We start from the raw sequence: 16,930 nt of genomic DNA, 5'->3' as shown, positions 1-16,930 counted from the left end.
CACGTAAAACTTCTCTCGGCTATAAAAAGGAGGCCCCTTATCATTGAGCTTAAACTTGAATCGGACTGCACTCATTGATATGTGAGAAGTTTGCCCCTGATCCTTAGTGGAATGTTCATGGGCAAAATTTACAAATTTGCAATTTGCACCCTATGGTGGAGGGTATTATTAAGGGTTATAGAATGGAAGAGAATTTAGGAGAATTTCGAGTATTGGCTGTTAGTGAGTGTAGGTGTATGTCTGCACTAGAGTGAAACTAGTTAAACCTCGCAACATACTATTTAACCGTAGATAGTACGTTAGTTAAGAACTGTGCTCCCCATCATGTGGTGTAGGAAGTACCAAAAATATCCCTTCTTTGTTATTCAGTTGGCAAAATGTACATGTCCATTTTTTCGTGCTTTATTCATATTGCAAACGTGCCAGTTAACTTTTGGATTCCTATTATTATTGTGGAGAAACAAGGCTTCCTCTTATCAGCCAACAACAGATGGGGGTAATTGACGCAAATCATCGGTTTTACTTGGTATGGAGACATGCACACACAAACACAACACTATGCCAATTACTAGTGGATTGGGGAGCATGCACCAATCATGGCCATAGGATGCTAGGCAATTTGAGAGCAGAATTCAATTAACACGCCTCATGAATTTGTCAAAATTTCAAAAATAGCCAAAACAAAACAATGAATGACACAAACAAGAAAATCTTTAAAAAATAAAAATCTTAAAGGGAAAAATTCTTCCCCAAGAATACTTTGGACTATAAAATCGAAAACTTAGTTATTGCAAAGACTTTTGTTGTTATGTAATTGTTAAAAAAAAAATAAAATATTGCCTTTGAGGGAAAATTTGTATGAAGAAAGAAGCTTTAATCTATATATAGAACAAGTAAAAGCATGTTAAGTTCGGCCGGGCCGAATCTTATATACCCTCCATCAAGGATCGAATTTGTCGAGTTCTTTTCCCGGCATCTCTTCTTAGGCACAAAAAGGATAAAAGAAAAGATTTTCTCTGCTATTAGAGCGATATCAAGATATGGTCGGGTTCGGACCACAATTAAATAATACGTTGGAGACCTGTGTAAAATGTCAGCCAATTCAAATAAGAATTGCGCCCTTCTGGGGCTCAAGAAGTGAAATAGAGAGATCGATTTATATGGGAGCTGTATCAGGCTAAAGACCGATTCAGACCATATAAACACGTTTGTAGATTTAAACCATACTTGGCACAGTTGTTGGATATCACAACAAGAAATACTTCGTGTAAAATTTCATTCAAATCAGATAAGAATTGCGCCCTCTAGTGGCTCAAGAAGTCAAGATTCAAGATCGGTTTATATGGCAGCTAAATCAGGTTATTGATCGATTTGAACCTAATTAAGCACAGTTGTTGGAAATCATAGCGAAACAACAAGATAAGAATTGCGTCCTCAAGAGGCCCAAGAAGTCAAGACCCAAGATCGGTTTATATGGCAGCTATATCAGGTTATGGACCGATTTTAACCATACTTGGCACAGTTGTTGGATAACATAACAAAACAAGTCGTGCAAAATTTCATTCCAATCGGATAAGAATTTCGACCTCTAGAGGTTCAAGAAGTCAAGATCCAAGATCGGTTTAGTGGGCAGCTATATCAAAACATGGACCGTTTAGGCCCACTTACAATATCAACCAACCTACACTAATAAGAAGTATTTGTGCAAAATTTCAAGCGGCTAGCTTTACTCCTTCGAAAGTTAGCGTGATTTCGACAGATAGACTGACGGATATGGTTAGAACGACATAAAACGTCACAACGATCAAGAATATATATGTACTTTATGGGGTCTCAGACGAATATTTCGAGTAGTAGAGAGTAGTTGGTGGAGGGTATACAAATAAATGTGTGTTTGTTTGTTTGTGGGCTTGCATATTTGTTGTTCCGTATAAACTCAAAAACGATTTCTTTGAAATGTTCACAAATTGTGGGAACTCGTCCGCAAGGAGCAAAAGGCTATATAATTTTTTGATATCGCAAGGGGGGCGGACCCTCCCCTTCATCACAAAAGTACCACCAAAAAATAAAAGTAGACTGATCGGCAACAATATGGGACCCAAATGAAAGGTATTGTAGAGTAGAATACGAAGATGTTATTACAAATTGGGTCCAAATAACCAGGGGGCCACCCCATCCCCAAAACTCCCCCAAACAGACATATTAGAGGTACATATCAATATAGGACTCAAATGAAAGGTTTTCGGGAGTAGATTACGAATATGACATACAAAACGAGGTCCAATTAATTGGGGGTCGTCCCGTCCCAAAAAGTCCCTCAAATGCGTATATTAGCCCATTATGGCTATATGGGATTGAAATGACATTAAAATTTGTGTCCAAGTATCCAGGTAGCGCTTTACCTTCTAAAAGCGCTTCAATTATTTGACCTACTAAGACGATGGGGGACCAAGCGATAGATATTTTTGAGTGGAGTGCGATATTCCAAATTGTGCTCAAATGCCAGATGAGATGTGGCGCACAATCTTCCTATAGGCGCCCCTAACAAATGACTGTATAGACCTATAGGATTAAAAATATTAGATGAAATTGTGGCCTACGAATCTGATATCTGTATTCTGGTAATATATCTAGGGGACCAGCTCACCTCAAAACAGTCGATCAATCATAAAGACCCAAAAGGAAACTGTGTGATTCAATTAATTTAGGTACAATGGACAATGGAGGCCACCGTAGCGCAGAGGTTAACATGTCCGCCTATGACGCTGAACGCCTGGGTTCGAATCCTGGCGGGACCATCAGAAAAAATTTTCAGCGGTGGTTTTACCCTCCTTATGCTGGCAACATTTGTGAGGTACTATGCCATGTAAAACTTGTCTCCAAAGAGGTGTCGCACTGCGGCACGCCTTTCGGACTCACCTATAAAAAGGGGCCCTTTATCATTGAGTTTGATATGTGAGAAGTTTGCCCCTGTTTCTTAGTGGAATGTTCATGGGCAAAATTTGCATTTGCGTTACAACGGACAATGTAGGCTGCCTTGCTCGAAAAATTATGACGATTCGTTCGGTGTCATAGGCGAAGATGCAAACATTAGCGCCATGGTGGTCACCACAGTAATAGCATAAATATATCTCATATATCAGATTTTCCGATTGAAATTTTGGTTCATCGGTAAGGGACCTTTCTTTTCTCGGCAATTCCAAACGACGTGCCGCTGGGCAACACTTTTTTGTTCATGATCATCCCCACACTATTGGCGTGTGGGGATGAACGTCACAAAATTTGTTCCAATTTCTTCGCAAAATTTCGCACCTAGGCGTTCAGAGGTACAGGTGGTCATGTACACATCTGCGCAAAGGTGGCTACCAAATATATAAACTGGCAAATTAGTTTTTAAGAACAGAAAATCATTTAATATTACCATTTTATTTGATTTTAAAAAAGTCATTTAAATACTACCACATCATGATCAATGTTATAGGCAATTACAATAACAAGCAAGTACAATAACATGTACTTAAGCGCACTCTACTGGCTTACGATTGGATCTGAATGGAAACAACACGAACAAAGAGAGGGCAGAGTGGTCAAAGTTGATGACAATCTATGATTGAACCATATGTAGCGATTGAACCATATGTACCAAAATACTACGTGAAAAATTTCATTTCGAGTATTGCGCCCTCTATAGGCTCACGAAGTCAAGACCCAAGATCGGTTTATATGACAGCTATATCAAAACATGGACCGATTTGAACCATAGGTAGCGCAGTTGTTGGAAGTGATACCAAAACACCACGTGCAAAATTTCAATCAAATTGGACGAGTATTGCGCCCTCATGAAGGCTCACAAAGTCAAGACCCAAGATCGGTTTATATGGCAGCTATATCAGGTTATGGACCGATATGACTCATTTACAATCCCAACCGACCTACACTGATAAAAAGTATTTGGGCAAAATTTGAAGCGCCTAGCTTTACTCCTTCGAAAGTTAGCGTGCTTTCGACAGATAGACGGACGGACATGGTTAGATCGACTTAAAATGTCATGACGAAATGTATACACTTTATGAGGTCTAAGGTAGAGCTGGCAAAATATCGATGGCACTATCGATGATACTATCGATATTAAATTTTTTGGCTGAAAATCGATTGATATTTTCCGTTGGATACTATCGCAAAAGTTAAATTTTTTGCTAAACTAAACAAAAATAAGCACTCCGACACTGAATGTATCCTTTAAGTTACATTGCGCCTATAGAGGGCGCAATTTTCATCCGATTAGACTAACATTTTGTTCAACGATTTCACTCATGACTTCAAACTTACTTTATTAACCTTGGTTTTATTTAGTCTGTGCATTGATATTGCTTCTATATAAATCGATCTCCTGATTTTTACTTCTCATTTTCGTTTAAAATATAGGTGATGGGAAATGAATGATAGTATCGATACTAACGATACTTCCCTCTAAGACGCATATTTTGAGGTATTACAATCGGAATGACGAAATTAGTATACCCCTATCCTGTGGTGGAGGCTATAAAAATCTGTAGAAGGAGAAGGGTGGTGCGATTTAAATATGGTGTGCTCTCTTTTAGTGACCTAAAAACAAAAATTTGGTATCCTAATTTCGGATGAGGTACTTAAGTGGCAGCCCCAAACCCCAAAACCTACCAAATATATATATAAGGCAAAATAGTTGCGCTCTTCAAAAGAGGAAATCAGCCCAAGAAAAACCCTGGATGACCGGCGAGATTCACAATATTGGGAAAGAAGTCCGCATATTTTTTAACAGAGCACGTCGAAAGAAGGGGAAGTTTATTGGGATGTGTATTACACATGGCTCAAGGAATACCGCAAAACGTGCCTCCTGGAAGCTTTTCTGCGAACAGGGCGATAGCGTTAATGACGCCACCAAGATAAAAAAGTTTCTCTCAAAAACCCATATCCAAACTGAAACTTTAGTAGACGTCCAGGGGAGTGAGAGCAGAGACAACGGAGGGCATGTTGAGGCTTTTGATGAAACCCCATTTTCGACAGGATACGATGGGACTCACGGAGACACCGGAATCTTGGAATTATGAGGTTGATCGAAGCTTTATAATTAAGAAATTTATGGTGAAGGAATCCTTGAGGAGCCTCAAAGAAGAAGGCGGACTATCTGGCCTGTATTTTCACAGCGTACCTAAGACTTGCATATACTCCGAAAGCCTGGCAGGAGCCAAGAGTGGTATTTATACGCAAACACGGCAGGGCAAGTTATGCGACACCAAAGGCCTACAGACCCATAAGCCTTACGTTCTTTCTACTCAAAACCATGGAAAGTATTGTGGACACACATCCAGCAAACTGTTCAAATACCAACAGACTATGTCAAGGAAAGGTCGGTGGAAACTGCCCTGCAGGAGGTTGTGCGGGTGGACAAGGTCCTTAGAGAATGGATAAACTATATGATAAGGTACTGGTAGATAAATTGCAAGACCCAGGAATCTAAGGAAGAAAGTAGCACAAGGCACGCCACAGTGGAGCATTTTACCGCCACTCCTCTGGGTTACCACCATAAAGGACCTATTACGGATGCTGATTGAGGTGGGTCAAATCCCTCATCAATCTGCTCTGCTATAATACTTCATAGGGGTAAGGATCCGAACCAGCTATGCAGAAGGGCCGAAAAGGTCTTGCATATGGTATATGACTTGGCTAGACCCAGAGGTCTTAATGTTAGCCCAGAGAAGACTGAAATATGCCTGTTCACGAAGAAGAGAAGGTGGACCAATTTGGAGCACCACGTTTTCTCAATAGAACAATTTCGTTATCTGAGATGGTCAAATACTTAGGTGTTATCTTGGACAGGAAACTTAATTGGAAGTGTCACATTCAGGAGCGTACTGAGAAGGCTCACAGATGTTGGGCACTATGTAAACAGGCCGTAGGCTCGAAAGGGGGCCTGAATCCGAGGAAACGAGTAGTCCGCTGGTTCTTCAGGAGCGTGGTTAGACCAATACTTACTTACGAATGGATTGAGGATGGAAGCAGCTCATACCATCGCGGTATAATCGAGGCGACGATAGGAAACCTGGAAGCAATGGAAGAGCTTTCCGATTGGATACCTAAGACAACACGTGAGGGCGAGTGCGAGACACTACTGCCAGCGACACAGTCTGACGGAACTGTAGTATTGCCATCTGGAAGATCATGTTACACGGATGGATCAAAGCTAGAGGACAGAGCGGACTTGGGGTTCTATATTTAGAACCCACGAATTCAGTCTGTTTCAGACTGCCTGACCATAAATCGGTCCTTCAGGCGGTGATCCGGGGGATCACGAAATGCGGGAGGTGAACACGGACAGTAGATTAGCCATAAGGGTAAAAACAACCAAGAGGGTAAGGTCACGAACAGTCTTGGAGTGTAAGAAGGAGACTAACACCTTCACTGAGAATGCCACAATAAATAAAGAACAGACAATTTGGCACTGAAGGTCAGAGGATTGCCATCAATAAACTTGGTTAACCCGAATCCTTTCGTGTCGACGCAGTCCGAGTTAAGAGCGCGGTCCACGAACGTTGCGGACAGCGAAACGGTCGCTAGGATGGCGGAAATCCTTATCGTGAGAAGACGGGGCTTTTATTGAGAAGAAGTAAGAAAGAGGTCAGTATAGCTTTCGGTATCATAACGGGACACATAGGACGAGCTTACATATGCAAAATCGGTGTGGCAAGTGATCGCATATGTAGGGTATGTCATTGCACGCCTGCTGGGACACAATACTAGACAAACAATTTTGTTTGCCAACAAGGCTTCGATCCCAATGTCAACACATTCAAAACAACAACAATTCATTTACAAAGCCGCTAAAGTATGACATTCGCTAACCAACCACCCAAACCAAGATAGTTAGGAATTAACTGTTTCACATACTAATTAGGTTGTTGATTTTTTGTTAGAGCTATTTCTTGTCATAAACAGGCTACCAAGCTATTGGAAATTGTTACACAATCCCATTGACGCCACTAACTGCATAATAATTCAAAATGTCTGCCTAATCAAAAACATTTCTGTTTAATATTCCAGGAAGACGCAATGCTGGAAACTCATCCCAATTGAAGGTTACTAAAATGCTCTTGATTGTCTCCACAGTGTTTGTTTGTCTCAATTTACCCAGCTGTATAATGCGCATGATAACATATCTGGAGGTAAGTTAAAAGATAAATAAAAAAAGAATTGTTTTCACATTTCAACTAACAATTGGTAAAAATCAAGATTTCTGTGTATCAAACCTTCGAAAAATGCCCTGCCAATGTCTACAGATGCTTTGCTTTAGTTGGCCATTACGGAACATTTTCCCCTAAAGCTGAACAAGGAATAGATTTTCGAACGCCTCTACAGATATCCTAACAAAAACAAGTAAAAAGGCGTTAAGTTCGGCCGAGGCCGAACTTTGGATAACCACCACCTCGGGTATGTGTGCAAACCACCTTTTGTCATAATCTGGTGAAAAATGCATAATTTATGCTCCAATAGCAGCTATATCGAAATACGGTCCGATTTGGACCAAATTGGGCACGGATATTGAGTGCTCCAATAAGCACAAGTCATTGTTCAATTTTGTAGAACAAAATATTGAACATTGAAGAAGAATGTCGAAGGGCCTAACACAACTCACTGTCTCAAATTTCAGCGAAATTGGACAAAAAGTGCGCCTTTTATGGGCCCAAGACCTTAAATCGAGAGATGTGTCTATATGACAGCTATATCCAAATCTGGACCGATCTGGGCTAAATTGAAGAAGAATGTCGACTGGCCTAACACAACTCACTGTCTCAAATTTCAGCAAAATCGGATAATAATGTGGCTTTTATGGGCCGAAGACCCTAAATCGGCGGATGGGTCTATATGGGGCCTATATCCGATATAGCCCATCTTCAAACTTAACCTGCTTATGAACAAAAAAGCAAAGTTTCAGCTCAATATCTCTACTTTTAAAGACTGTAGCGTGATTTCAACAGACAGCCGGTCCGACGGAAGGATATGGATAGCCTGTTTTAGATTTTTACAGTGATCAAGAATATATATACTTTGTAGGGTCGGAAATTTATATTTCGATGTGCTGCAAACGAAATGACAAAATGAATATACCCCCTTCTTTTGGTGATGCGGCCATCAATGGGCCGAATCTTATGTACCCTCCATCATGGATCGAATTTGTAAGGTTCTTTGCCCTTTTTAGGCATACAAAGGATAATGGATAAAATTAGCGATGCTATTGGAGCCATATCAGGTTATGAAACGATTGAAACCATTCTTGTATTGTATGTAATGTAGGAGACCATAGAATAAGTCATTGTGCAAAATTTGGCAAGCATGCTGAAGGTCATAGGAAAAGTCGTTGTACAAAATGTCAGCCAAATCGGTAATAATTTGCGGTCTCTATAGACTCCAGAATTTTAATCGGGAGATCATTTTATATGGGAGTTATATCAGGTTATGAACCGATTTGGACCATACATGGGGTAGTTAGTGGTAGTCAAAACAATAATTGCTGTACGTACAACAGCAAAGTGGGCTATGGTGTAGTGGTCTGGTGGACGGCGTTTTAAAAATCCACCAACTGCTCAATACTTAACCGGATCCAAAGGATGGCTTGTTTGTGCATCACAGCCGCACTGCTACATCTTATGCCTCTGTACATTGTGGCTACACAAATTGCAGCGACCACTGCCCGGAGGTCAAGGGAGCTTTCTCATTGGTCATGTGGCGGCTACGGACATTGTGTTATCTTTGAAAGAATATCCGATATTCCAGGCAGTGTAGATTACACCTTGCCTCAGCCGCTTTGTGATAAAAATTACTGTACCACTTTTCCTGATAGAACCGATTTGAACTATGATATCGCCGGAAATAGAAGTAAATAGACTTCTACACGAATGTTTCTAAACTAGACGAACAGGTGGGCTTCGAATGGGTGTACTCTGAAAATCTAGAACTGGTCATATCCAGAAGGTTACCTCATCACTGCGTGTAATGGCTAAGATATAATGTCATAACGAAGATTAGCATAAATATCTTCTCGGAAATCAAGACAACCATTAAAACCTTCTAAACACAAAAACCGCTCTCGACTATCGCAGATCTCTCAACGAGATAACTGAACAGTTCAACTGTTCTGCGTGCCGGGCCACAGAGATAGTATTATAATGGTCGAAAACGTCTAAGTAAGTCTGATGGAAGACTGCCTCTTAAACCGAACCAAACAAGCCATAACAAAACCCCTCATAAAAAATTTCAGCCAAATCGGATAAGATCATTTTGTCCGCAAAATTTCTAGCTTTACTCCTTCCAAAATTATCATGCTTTCCACAGACAGACAGACGGACGGACATGGCTAGATAGAAAAGTTATCTTCTATAATAAATTTCAGCCAGCAAGGCTCTCGGATAGAAAAATCCCTCTTACCCGCCAATCCTTTTGGCTGCCAACATACACACTTAAAACTTTATTTACTTTGAAGTTGAAACCAGCCATTGGAGATTATATTGGCATGCGGACAATAGCAATATCACAGAAAGTTTTTAGTTTTTGAGTGTAGAGGGATTTGCTAAGGCAACAAAGCTTCTATGCCACCCATAGTTGAAAGTTGTTCACTTTGAACCAAATATTGTCGAGTTTATTATACCCTCCACCATAAGATGGGGGGTATACTAATTTCGTCATTCTGTTTGTAACTACTCGAAATATTCGTCTGAGACCCCATAAAGTATATATATTCTTGATCGTCGTGAGATTTTATGTCGATCTAGCCATGTCCGTCCGTCTGTCCGTCCGTCCGTCCGTCCGTCCGTCCGTCCGTCCGTCTGTCTGTCGAAAGCACGCTAACTTCCGAAGGAGTAAAGCTAGCCCCTTGAAATTTTGCACAAATACTTCTTATTAGTGTAGGTCGGTTGGTATTGTAAATGGGCCATATCGGTCCATGTTTTGATATAGCTGCCATATAAACCGACCTTGGGTCTTGACTTCTTGAGCCTCTAGAGTGCGCAATTCTTATCCGATTGGAATGAAATTTTGCACGACGTGTTTTGCTATTATATCCAATAACTGTGCCAAGTATAGTTCAAATCGGTCCATAACCTGATATAGCTGCCATATAAACCGATCTTGGGTCTTGACTTCTTGAGCCTCTAGCGTGCGCAGTTCTTATCCGATCAGAACGAAATTTTGCACGACGTGTTTTATTATGATATCCAACAACTGTGCCAAGTATGGTTCAAATCGGTCCATAACCTGATATAGCTGCCATATAAACCGATCTTGAGTCTTGAATTCTTGAGCCTCTAGAGTGCGCAATTCTTATCCGATTGGAATGAAATTTTGCACGACGTGTTTTGTTATTATATTCAACAACTGTGCCAAGTATGGTTCAAATCGGTCCATAACCTGATATAGCTGCCATATAAACCGATCCTGGGTCTTGACTTCTTGAGCCTCAAGGGGGCGCAATTCTTATCCGAATGGAATGGAATTTCGCACGACGTCTTTTGTTATGATATCCAACAACTGTGCCAAGTATGGTTTAAATCGGTCCATAATCTGATATAGCTGCCATATAAACCGATCTTGGGTCTTGACTTCTTGAGCCTCTAGAGGGCACAATTCTTATCCGATTTGAATGAATTTTTGCACGAAGTATTTCGTTATGATATCCAACAACTGTGCCAAGTATGGTTGAAATCGGTCCTTAACCTGATATAGCTGTGATATAAACAGATCTGGGGATTTGACTTCTTGAGCTTCTAGAGGGCGCAATTCCTATCCGATTTGGCTGAAATTTTGCATGACGTATTTTATTTTTACTTTCAACAACTGTGTCAAATAAGGTTCAAATCGGTTCATAACCTGATATAGCTGCCATATAAACCGATCTGGGATCTTGACTTCTTGACCCCTAGAGGAAGCAATTATTATCCGATATGCCTGAAATTTTGTACGACGGATCCTCTCATGACCATCAACAAACGTGTTTATTATGGTCTGAATCGGTCTTTAGCCCGATACAGATCCCATATAAATCGTTCTCTCAATTTTACTTCGTGAGCCCCAATGGGCGCAATTCTTATACGAATTGGCTGAAATTTTACACAGGTCTCCAACATATAATTTAAATGTGGTCCGAACCGGACCATATCTTGATATCGTTTTAATAGCAGAGCAACTCTTTTCTTATATCCTTTTTTGTCTAAGAAGAGATACCGGGAAAAGAACTCGACAAATGCGATCCATGGTGGAGGGTATATAAGATTCGGCCCGGCCGAACTTAGCACGCTTTTACTTGTTTTTATTTGTCTTCCGTGGTATCATACACGAAATTCCAATTTATTTGACTAATAACAAATTCATCGAATAAAGGAAAAGCCTGATAAATCATAAAATTGAGTAAAAACAAAATGGATGCTTGAACCAGAGTGCGAGTATTTATATTTAGAATTTGATTGATTTGATTGATCGGCTTTGTATTTTGGATGGAGTTTGTCCAGAATGATTTGGTTCTTAGTCGAAAAGGATTGGCTGGGTTACGTTGGCATCAATCTTAGCCCAGTAGGTATTTAGTCAATTGCAGCTGCCGGAATGTAGTAACTTCTTCAAGTGTTGGGGGAGGTCGATGGTCTCCAAGAATGGCATTCATTCGATACACACACAAAAATAATGTTGAAAAATGTTGTAAGGGCTCAATAAGTCAAATCAGGATATCGGTTTCTTTGGGAGCTATATACAAATCTGAACCGATATGGCCGGTTTGCAATCCCCAACGACCTACATCAATAAGAAGTCTCCGTGTAAAATTTTAAGCGGATATCTTTATATATTCCACCGCTATCGTGATTTCGACAGACGGAGGGACAAACGGACATGGCAAGATCGACTCAGAATGTCGAGACGACAAAGAATATATTTGTTGGGGTCGCAGATAGATATTTCGAGGCGTTAGAAACGGAATGACTAAATTAAAAATCTAAAATCTTAGAGATCAGCAGAGATTAGACAAATTTTAGAAATGCGTGGTCACCAAATTGAAATTTTGAAATTTTACACTACTCAGCTCTATTTAAAAATTTCAAAGAGTTCGGTTAGGTTAGGTTAAAGTGGCAATCTGCCATCAGACTTACTTAGACGTTTTCGTCCATTGTGATGTCACAGGAACAGAAGAAGGAAGGTGCCTTCTAGTTTCTACCGTTAAACCATCCAGATTGCTTTAAAAAGCCCAATAACCTGCGAATGTTCACATCCGCTAAATCGGACAGGTTCTCAAAGAAATGAGAACCTAAAGCGATTGTCCTTCTGACTGCCAGTGTGGGATACACACACAGTAGATGTTCTCGACATCCTTATAACTTTTGCAGAGTCGTGAGTGTCAACCTTCAGTCCGTCAGCACGTTGTCCGATCAGACATTGACCTGTCATGACGGACACAATGACTGAGACGTCTGTTCTACTCAGTGACATCCGCCCCTTTGTAACCATCTATCGTTCGTTGTCCTTTGGGCCTTTTGCTGAAAACTTAGCTTACATGAAACTAGAGGCATTCCCACTGATTCCAGTATCCCTGGAATGGGATATCTCTGGGATATCTCTGTGGCACGGAACTCCAGAACAGGTGACTTTTGAACTGTTCAGCCATTTCGTTGAAAGATCTACGACATTCGAGGGCGGCTTTTGTGATCAAAAATATGTTATCCAGGGATTTAATGGCTGCCTGGCTGTCTGAGAAGATATTTATGACAATCGTCGTTATGACAGCATATTTTAGCCATTCCACCACTTCTGTAATTGCAAAAATCTCCGCTTGATACATATTGCAGAGATCGCGTAACCTTCTCGATATGACCAGTTCTAGTTTCTTAGAGTACACTCCAAAGCCCATCTGGTCTAATCTAGTTTGGAGCCATCCGTGTAGAAATCTATGTAACTTTTATTACCAGGGATATCGTAATTCCAATCGGTTCTATCAGAAATAGTGGTACATCGGATATTGTATCAAGGATAACAAAGTGTTCGTAGCCGCCACATGACCAAGAAAGCTCTCTTGGTTCTCACAGCAGTGGTCGCAGCAATTTTCCTCGGCACAATATCCAGGAGCACTAGGTGTAGCATTAAATTCAGTGTATCGGATGGTGTTGTCCTCAGTGCGGCTGTGACGCACGAACAAGCCATCCATTGGATTCGGTTGAGTACTGAACAGTAGGTGAACTTTTGAAGCGCCGTCCACCAGACGAAAACACCATATAGCATAATAGATCTGACAACTGCAGTATATAACCAGTGCATGAAGCCCTCGGATTCAGGCCCCATTTCGAGCCTACAGCCTGTCTACATAGTGCCCAACGTCTGTGGGCCTTCTCAGTACGCTCCTGAAGGCGACACTTCCAATTCAGTTTCCTATACAAGATCACTCCTAAGAATTTGACCTTGTCAGATATCGAAATCGTTCTATTGAGGAAACGTGGTGCGTCAAATTGGCCCACCTTCGTCTTCCTCGTGAACAGGCATATTTCAGTCTTTTCTGGGTTAACATTAAGACATCTGGGTCTTGCCCAGTCATATGCAAGACCCTTTTGGCCCTGCAGCATAGCTGGTTCGGATCCTTACCCCTAAGAATTATTATAACATCGTCTGCATAGAAGACGGGTTCAAATCCCTTCTCAGTCCGCATCCGTAATAGGTTATTTATGGTGGTCACCCAAAGGAGTGGTGATAGAAGGCCCCCCAGAGGCGTGCTCTGTGCTAACTTATCGTGCTTTCGAGAGACAGACGGACGGACGGACATGGCCAGATCGATTAGATTATTTTGAGGAATTTCCAACGGAATGACGAAATAAGTATACCCCCATCCTATGGTGGAGGGTATTAAAAGGGCCTAACTCCATATTTACTTACTTTAGAGGATATGAAAAAAAAATTGACATAGGCATTTTTCTAAAATCGCTATAACTCTGTTATTTCCGATTGTATTAGTTTGAAATTTTGTGGGAAGTTCCATCTGAGATTTGTCTTTTAAAATAAACAAATAAAAAACGCCATTCTGGAAAAAGTTGAGTTAGGCCCTTTTTATATTAAGCCATCGATATGAGTAACTTGGTCACTTAAGTGCCAATCCCAACGAGGATGCGTTTCTATTGTTTTTTATGTGACATTTGTGATTACCTAGCAAGTATCCTTGGGCAATATGCTGTCAATCTACTCACACATCTTGACTTTTAGTACTCCTAAGCATTTTTTCCTTTACCTTATGGAGCCCAGTTGAAAGGTTGACAGCAAATGTCAAATAAAATTTCCCCATGTCGAATGAAAGACAGAAAATTTACAATTCAAGAAAGGCATATAAACCTTAAATGTATCCTAAGGTTGCTAACTTTGCAAATTATAGGACATTTGATTTTATGATTTTGTTTACATTGTAAACTTCTTTTATGCCAGACATGTTCAAGTAAAGCACATGTGTTAGGGCATAAATGTCACATTCTGAAGATAAATTAGATAGCATTAAAGTACAGGAAAAGTGGAAGAGAGTTGGGAATAAGTAATCTATTTTTAATTTTATATAAAAAAGTCGTTGAAGGAAATTAGAAATTCAGATTTTTTATTGTCTGAGCCATAGGAGTCGATAAAATTTTTGTTGATGAGCTTTAAAGGTATTTTAGTGTCCAATTTACATGACAATGTGTTCTTCATGGAAATCTGATCTAGCAAATTGAATTGAGAGGAAATATTTCAAAAATGAACATTTTGATCAAAAATACTATTCAAAGTAGTGGCTGGCTGCCCTGGTTCAGACATGGCGTCTATATACCTATAGTAGCTGGTGGAAGTCACCTCTGCAAGCACAAGGAAACTCATTGTGGTTGGCTATGTTATGGCACATCAATAGATATGCGGAAGTTCAGACGTTGCTGAAGGGGGTTAGCTTCCTTATCAGATCCACAAAAAGTTGCAATTTTTCCATAAATTCCCTTGCTATCAAGAATAAGTGGAAAATGTTGCAAATTGCCTTTGTAACGGAGAATATCGCGGAAGGAAATGTGACTGGGTAGCCGTGGATGATATCAGTTTTTGCAAACATTGTAAGATTAGCTTATATTTGTTGAAAATAACAGAGTTTTACACAGTGGATCGGCAGATCTACGGAAGCAGGAATGGAAATTGTAAGTTTTATGTAATGGTGCCTCAAAGGTAGTTTTTGTTTTGCACAAAGATTTCAAAAATCTTAATTTTTTTGCTGCTACAGTAAGCAGCATTCTATCATGATGTGCTTTAGTCTCTTTCGAGAAGAGCTTATGATCGACAAGTGTGCTAAGTTCAGCCGGGCCGAATCTAATATATCCCCGACCATGGATCGAATTTGTCTAGTTCTTTAGCCGATATCTCTTTATAGACAAATAAAGGATAATGGATAAAAATTTCTATGCTATTTCAGCTATACCAAGTTATGAACCGATTGGGGCCATATTGGTATGGCTTTTAGAGACCAAGGTGGAATTCGTTGCACAAAATTTCAGCCAAATCGGATAAGAATTGCGCCCTATAGTGCCTCAAGTCATAAAATTGTTAGATCTGTTTATATGGGAGCTATTAGGTTATGAACCATATTTAACACGTATGTTAAACATCATACAAGAAGTCGTTGTGCCAAATTTCAGCCAAATCGGATAAAAATTTCTTGCTTTAGAGGCTCAAGAAGTATAATCGGGAGATCGGTTTATATTGCAGCTACATCAGGTTGTGAACCGAGTTGAGCCATACTTGGCACAGTTGTTGATGTTCAAACCAAAACACTTTATGTAAAATTTCAGTCAAATCTGATAACAACTGCGCCCCCAAGCGGCTAACGAAGTCAAGATCCGAGATCGGTTTATATGAGACTTATATCAGGTTATGAACTGAATTGGACCATACTTTGCAGAGTTGTTGGAAGTCATAACAAAACATTTCATGCAAAATTTCAGCCAAATCAGATAATAATTGCGCCCTCTAGCGGCTAAAGAAGTCAAGATTCGATATCGGTTTATATGGGAGCTATATCAGGTTGTGACCCAATTTGGACCATATTTGGCACAGTTATTGATGGTCAAACCAAAACACTTAACGCAAAATTTCAGCCAAATCGGATAATAATTGCAGCCTCTATCGGATCAAGAAGTCAAAATCCGAGATTGGTTTATATGGGACTAATATCAATTTATGAACCGATTTAGAACATACATGGCATAATTGTTGGAATTACAAATTAAACACTTAGTGCAAAATTTAACCTGAATTGGATAAGAATTGTGCCCGCTAGAGGCTCAAGAAGTCAAGTTCCGATATCGGTTTATATGGCAGCTATACCAAAACATGGACCGAAATGGCCCATTTACAATCCCAACCGACCTGCACTAGTTAAAAGTAATTACGCAATTGTGTCCCAATATCGCTACTCACCCAAAGCTTTCTAGAAGCGCAGTTAGTCAAATAAGGCGACTAGATATAAACTGATTTTACACCTTTTTATACCCACCACCGAAGGAAGGTCGTAGAAATCTAAGACGATCTATCCATACCCGTCCGTCCGTTTGTCTGTTGAAATCACGCTACAGGCTTTAAAAAGAAGAAAGTTTGCTGAAACATTGCACAGATTTATTTTGTCCATAGGTAGGTTAAGTTTGAAGATGGGCTATATGAGACTATATCTTGATATAGCCTCCATATAGACCGATCTTCCAATTTAAATTTTTAAGGCCATTGAAACCACATTTATTATCCGATTTCGCTGAAATTTAGCACAATGTTTTGCGTTAGTCTCCTCGATATTCATATAAACACATGTGGGCTACATTTGGATATAGCTGCCATATAGCCTGATCTCCCGATTTAGGGACTTGGGCTCATAAAAGGCGCA

The 16,930-nt window shown here is 40.1% G+C and overlaps 2 protein-coding genes across 6 annotated transcripts in view; one reads left to right on the top strand and one right to left on the bottom strand.

The window, feature by feature from the left end:
* Positions 1-16,930, bottom strand: part of LOC106084960 (protein furry) — a 470,149-nt gene that overhangs the window by 202,983 nt on the left and 250,236 nt on the right. The gene's annotated exons all lie outside the window — the stretch shown is intronic.
* The window catches only part of LOC106084961 (uncharacterized), a 170,869-nt gene that overhangs the window by 117,118 nt on the left and 36,821 nt on the right, over positions 1-16,930 (top strand). Inside the window, exon 5 of the mRNA XM_013248951.2 lies at positions 7,078-7,199. Coding sequence (XP_013104405.1) covers positions 7,078-7,199 — 122 coding nt within the window. The remainder of the gene's footprint in view (positions 1-7,077; positions 7,200-16,930) is intronic.

This window comes from Stomoxys calcitrans, chromosome 1 (assembly GCF_963082655.1).
Source record: "Stomoxys calcitrans chromosome 1, idStoCalc2.1, whole genome shotgun sequence".
Lineage (NCBI taxonomy): Eukaryota > Metazoa > Arthropoda > Insecta > Diptera > Muscidae > Stomoxys > Stomoxys calcitrans.
Note: the sequence above shows the minus strand (reverse complement) of the source record. Positions and strands in the feature narration are given on the sequence as shown.